General features: G+C 45.2%; 1 protein-coding gene across 2 annotated transcripts in view; it reads right to left on the bottom strand.

Annotated features, from left to right (window-relative positions):
• The window catches only part of LOC310800480 (uncharacterized protein), a 31,595-nt gene extending 27,849 nt beyond the window's left edge, over positions 1 to 3,746 (bottom strand). The window contains exons 1-2 of one of the 2 annotated variants that reach the window (XM_083663080.1): positions 3,703 to 3,746; positions 3,421 to 3,486 (exon numbers count right to left, since the gene is read on the bottom strand). In XM_083663080.1, coding sequence (XP_083519206.1) covers positions 3,421 to 3,472 — 52 coding nt within the window. In that variant the 5' untranslated portion in view covers positions 3,473 to 3,486; positions 3,703 to 3,746. Of the gene's footprint in view, positions 1 to 2,971; positions 3,093 to 3,420; positions 3,487 to 3,702 lie in introns of those variants that run through there. The other variant, XM_083663081.1, reaches the window with a different exon arrangement.
• Between the last annotated feature and the right edge of the window lie 2,108 nt (positions 3,747 to 5,854).

The raw sequence follows: 5,854 nt of genomic DNA, 5'->3' as shown, positions 1-5,854 counted from the left end.
CCACAGCTAACAATGTAGCTAAATCACTGAGGAAAGAGGGGCTACCACAGCCACAGCTAACAATGTAGCTAAATCACTGAGGAAAGAGGGAGACCACAGCTAACAATGTAGCTAAATCACTGAGGAAAGAGGGGAAACCACAGCAAACAATGTATCTAAATCACTGAGGAAAGAGGGGAGACCACAGCTAACAATGCAGCTAAATCACTGAGGAAAGAGGGGAGACCACAGCTAACAATGTAGCTAAATCACAGAGTAAAGGGATAGCACAGCTAACAATGTAGCTGCCAACTCCAAAAGGGATAAAGCCACAGAGGCAGATGGAAGCAGAGCTAATGATAGCTTGACAATGCCCAGTATTGCTGTGAGGGAGAATAAAAAAAATGGATTAAGAGTTCATGAACCTTCTCTATTCATTTGAAGTTCCAGCATATAATTTTCCATTATGCAACCAAAGAGAGAGAGGGAAAAACATACTGTATGGCAGACTGAATTTTGTGAGGGACCCGCTCAGTACCCTGAAAGAAGGCACCTTAATAGATCGAGCATTGGAATATTACAAGGGAGAGAGTGGCAATGGAAAGCTGATGGAGAGAGAGATGCCACTTTATAGCTTCAGGGCTGTGAGAGAGAGAGAGAGAGAGAGAGAGAGAGAGAGAGAGAGAGAGAGAGAGAGAGAGAGAGAGAGAGAGAGAGAGGTAGAGAGAGAGAGAGAGAGAGAGAGAGAGAGCAGGGACGCCTGAGGGTGGAAAAACACCACTGTTTTTGTTTTGATTTAGTCCCCCAGAATATTGGTGTGAAAATCTCACACTGTTGTTTTCACAGAGCTTTTTGCAGCACAGAGATCTAAAACAATATTTTTTTTGCCTAAGTTGGGCACTTTGTCATTACTGAACAGTAAGCAATTCCAAGATATCTGACCGGAATCTTGTTTGTGCATCCTTGGGGAGTATCGTGGGAATGGTTATGGGAATTTCACAGCATGAGGGCACGACACTGAGTAGGAGAGGAGGACAGGAGTGAAACACTGTGTGGGCAGGAGTGCTGCCAGGTGTGCGCGCACAAGTGTGTGTGTGTGTGTGTGTGTGTGTGTGTGTGTGTGTGTGTGTGTGTGTGTGTGTTCAAGTGTGTGTGTGTGGGCGCCGGAGAGAGCGGAGGACGTGCGAGTGAAAAAGAGAGGGGGAAGACAAGAGAGAGTGGGTGGGAGAGCACGGAGCACGGATGGAGCTGGTGTGAGAAGATGGTGGTTGATGGTGAGGTGCGCAGACAGATTGTAAATGTCAAAGCAGCTTCAGATGCCAACCTATTGACCAGTGTGAGTGAGTGAGTGTCTGTGTGAGTGCCTCTGAGAGTGGATGTGTTTGGTTTGTGTTTGGTGGTAGAATTCACCCCCAGTGAGATCCAAACCGCAAACTGTTGGAAAAGTACTCTTCCAAACAAAGTCGCCTTATTCTAGGAATTCGGCTAATATTGACCTCAGCCAGCAGAGATTAAACGCACCTTAATCCATTCAGATATATAATGTCATTTGAAATGATACGTTAATACTAGCTGTCACTCAATCCACTTTAGCTCTCTGCATGTCGGTCTTTATTACGGTCGATCAGTCAGCGATTCACGCTACATTTAGGCCAAACGCTCCTATCAGCAGACTGTGAATCTGCTGCTTTAAGAGCTCGCCTCAAGCTGTGCTGTGCTGAAAGAAGTCCCAGGAGTTAGGACAACAGGAACAAGCTTGTTAGGGAGGAGGAACGCCTCCTGAGACAGGCAGCATCCATCTTCAGATGGTCAATACCTTCAGCAAGCAAAACAACAACAAGGGAGCCGATCGCTAAATATGAAATAGAAAAGCGTTTTAGTCGGTGGAAAGTTTGATTCTGCAACAAAACGTTTAGAATGCAAGGAGGCTTGAGAAGTGTTACAAGGCAATTTCACCATATATAATATTTGGGAGTATGTCATTGAAATGATGAAAATATCACAGGTCAGTTTTAGGACAGCGCCACACGGGAACAGGAAGTCTTAATCTGGCAGCCTGGCCGCTGGTCAAAGGGCCCCACACTGAGCTGCTCTGTCTGCCAGCACGTTCACCACAGAGAGAGACACACACACACACACACACACACACACACACACACACACACACACACACACACACACACACACACACAACACACCACAGCCTCTTCCTCATCCGGGTCACAAAACACACACACACACACACACACACACACAGACACACACACGACACACCACAGCCTCTTCCTCATCCGGGTCACACACACACACACACACACACACACACACACACACACACACACACACACACACACGACACACCACAGCCTCTTCCTCATCCGACACACACACACACACACACACACACACACACACACACACACACACACACACACACACACACACACAAAATACATTCCACACATTCCTCCCTTAAGTATTGTACACATGCAGTACTGATTCTCTATGAGACATACAGAATCAGTAGGCTACTGATTCTATGAGACATACAGAGTGCAGTACTGATTCTCTATGATGCATATAGAATACAGTACTGATTCTAGCATGAGGCATAACATGACAGTGCTTAAAAATATGCAATGCAAAAAGCCTTTTACTTGAACCGGTAGCAAAACCATCAGTAATATAAAGTTATGAAAGCTGGACTATAAGCATCACAACAGCTGTTCACCACCACAACCACTTTAGGCAAAGAAGCCTCTCAAAATAAAGACTTTGTGACCTGAATATGCCAGATGATAACACGAGCGCGCGCACCACACAGGTTTCATAACCTCCTAAAATAACATCCGAGACTGCATGCAGGAGTGAACATCACATCACGATCACATCACATCACATCACATCACACGAGATCTGATCCAGCCCTGGACCCCGTGTGACGCCACTGTTCCCTCTCTCCGGCTCCGGCCGCCAGCCATCCGTTCGTTACCTGGCAGCATGTCATCTCCATCACATGTCCACACAGACGCCAGAGCTGAGTAATGGCTGCCCACTCCTCCGTCTGTCAGCTAGACTATACAGCTCGTGCTAATGAAGAAGACAGCCTTTCCACTATAATAATCATCTCCACCACCTCCTCCTACCACCTGACCGACCGCTCTCTCTCTCTCCTCCTCTCGCCTCCTCAGTTCACCCCCCCATCCCCCGCCCCTCCATTCATCCCTCACTAAACATGCTTTCTGAGCCACGATAAACAAAACAATGACCCTCACCACCTCCTCTGCTGATCAGATCTCATTTGATCTCTAGTCGTCCAGGCTAAATATAGCCCCTGCACGGATGCGCAAGCAGCGATGCAGACAAACAACACACACACACACACACACACACACACACACACACACACACACACACACAGAAAACAGCTGCTGCACAGACCTGTAGAGTCCAGTGCCTCCTCGATGAGTGGAGGTAAGCGCAGTCCATCCATAGCCCCCCCTGAAACTGCAGCAGAGAGAGAGAGAGAGAGAGAGAGAGAGTGGGAGAGAGGGTCAGAGGCTCTTGCACGCCCACCTCAGCTGCGGGGAGAGTAGAGACGAGCGAACACACACGGAAAGTACTGAGCACAAAAGTACACTCTCTCTCTCTCTCTCTCTCGCTCTCTCTCTCTCTCACACACGCACACACTCACACACACTCACACACAAACAGGCTGTGTACCTCAGGAGGATAGGGCGGATCCGGGGAGCTGAAGGCTGAGCTGCGGAGCGTGGGAGAGAGAGAGAGAGAGAGAGAGAGAGAGAGAGATGCCGTGAGGGAAGAGGGGAGGAGCAGAGAGGAGGGGAAAGATGCTGCTTCCAGACGGAGGGCGAGCTCCGTCACCCTCACATCTGCTCCTGCACTATAGACCTCTACACGGTCAAGTCAAGTCAAGTCAAATTTTATTTATATAGCACCTTTCATACACAAAGGCAATTCAAGGTGCTTTACAAAAAAATAATCGAAAAAACAAGCAGCAAAGCAATGCACATATAAAAAGCACATAAAAAACACAGCCGACAGTTTTAGTTAAAATATATACTCAAATTAACAAACATGAAACATTATTTCTGTTTTAAATAAGTTACAAGGCACTCTTCAGTATTATTATTACATGTACAGTCCATTTGTTGGAAATGTACAGGAAAAGTCTTTTTAAAATTACAGGCCGAGAGAGGCAGTAGTTTAGTAGCAGTTAAAAGCAAGAGTAAACATAAAGGTCTTTAGCTTGGATTTAAAAATAGGCAGAGTAGGGGCAGATCTAATGTGTTCAGGGAGTTTGTTCCAGTTATGAGAGGCATAGTGGGAGAACGCGGCTTCACCATGTTTAGATTTGGTCCTTGGGACAATTAGTAGACCAGTGCCTGAAGATCTCAGGGATCTGGATGGTTCATAGTGTAGAAGCATTTCAGAGATGTAGTGTGGGCCTGACCCGTTGAGAGATTTGTAAACTATTAGCAGAATTTTAAAGTCTATTCTAAGATTTACTGGCAGCCAATGCAGGGATTTGAGAACTGGTGTAATGTGTTCAGCTTTCTTGGTTCTTGTTAGAACTCTAGCAGCCGCATTCTGAATGAGCTGAAGTTGTTTAACAGCTTTTTTGGGAAGACCATTGAAAAGACTGTTGCAGTAGTCTAGCCTGCTAGAAATGAAAGCATGAATTAGTTTTTCAAGATCTTGTTTGGACATATAGCCTCTAATCCTTGCTATATTTTTTAGATGATAGAAGGCAGATTTTCTTATAAGCTTGATGTGGGAGTTGAAATTTAGATCAGAGTCAATAATAATGCCAAGATTTTTTACCTGGTCCTTTGGCTTCAGAGATAGGGATTCGAGGTGAGCAGTAACTTTGAGCCTATCTTCTTTTTTGCCGAAGACAATTATCTCTGTTTTGTCTTTATTAAGTTGGAGAAAATTCTGGCACATCCAATCATTAATTTGCGCAAGGCACTGACACAGTGACTCTATGGGGGCATAGTCATCCGATGAGAGGGCTATGTAGAGTTGGGTGTCATCTGCATAGCTATGATAAGCTATTTTGTTTTTTTGCATAATTAGGCCCAGAGAGAGCATATAAAGGTTAAACAGGACAGGACCTAAAATTGATCCTTGGGGTACCCCACATGTCATTTTGGTTTGGTCAGATGTGTAGTTGCCAATGGAGACAAAGTAGTTCCTGTCTTGCAGATAAGATCTGAACCACTCTAGGACCGTGCCGGAAAGCCCGACCCAGTTTTCCAGTCTGTCCAATAGAATTTCGTGGTCAACCGTATCAAAGGCAGCGCTGAGGTCTAGTAACACTAAGATTGAGATTTTACCTGAATCAGTGTTCATTCGGATGTCATTTATAACTCTGATAAGTGCAGTTTCGGTGCTATGATGGGGTCGGAAGCCTGATTGGAAAGGATCTAGGAGGTCATTGGAGGATAGAAAGGTATTGAGTTGTTGGTAGACAGTTTTTTCGAGTATTTTGCTAATAAAGGGAAGATTTGATATTGGTCTGTAATTGCTGATTATAGAGGGGTCGAGGCTACGCTTCTTTAGCAAGGGCTTAACAACTGCAGTTTTTAGAGATTTTGGGAAAATGCCTGTAAGAAGAGAGGTATTAATTATCTTCAGTATGTCGGTCGCCAGGCAACTGTAGACATTTTTTAGAAAGCTTGTTGGCAGGGTGTCTAGGCAACACGATGAGGATTTAAGGCCTCGTATCGTTTCTTCTAGTTTCTTGTGGTCAATGACATTGAACTGAGTCATGTTAATTAAGCACCTATTCTGTGGGTGCGACGGAGCCACATTTGTTCTTGATATGGAAATAGTTAGTCTGATATTTATA

The sequence above is a fragment of the Poromitra crassiceps genome (assembly GCF_964638095.1).
Source record: "Poromitra crassiceps genome assembly, chromosome: 30".
Lineage (NCBI taxonomy): Eukaryota > Metazoa > Chordata > Actinopteri > Beryciformes > Melamphaidae > Poromitra > Poromitra crassiceps.
This window is presented reverse-complemented; position numbering and strand designations above follow the sequence as displayed.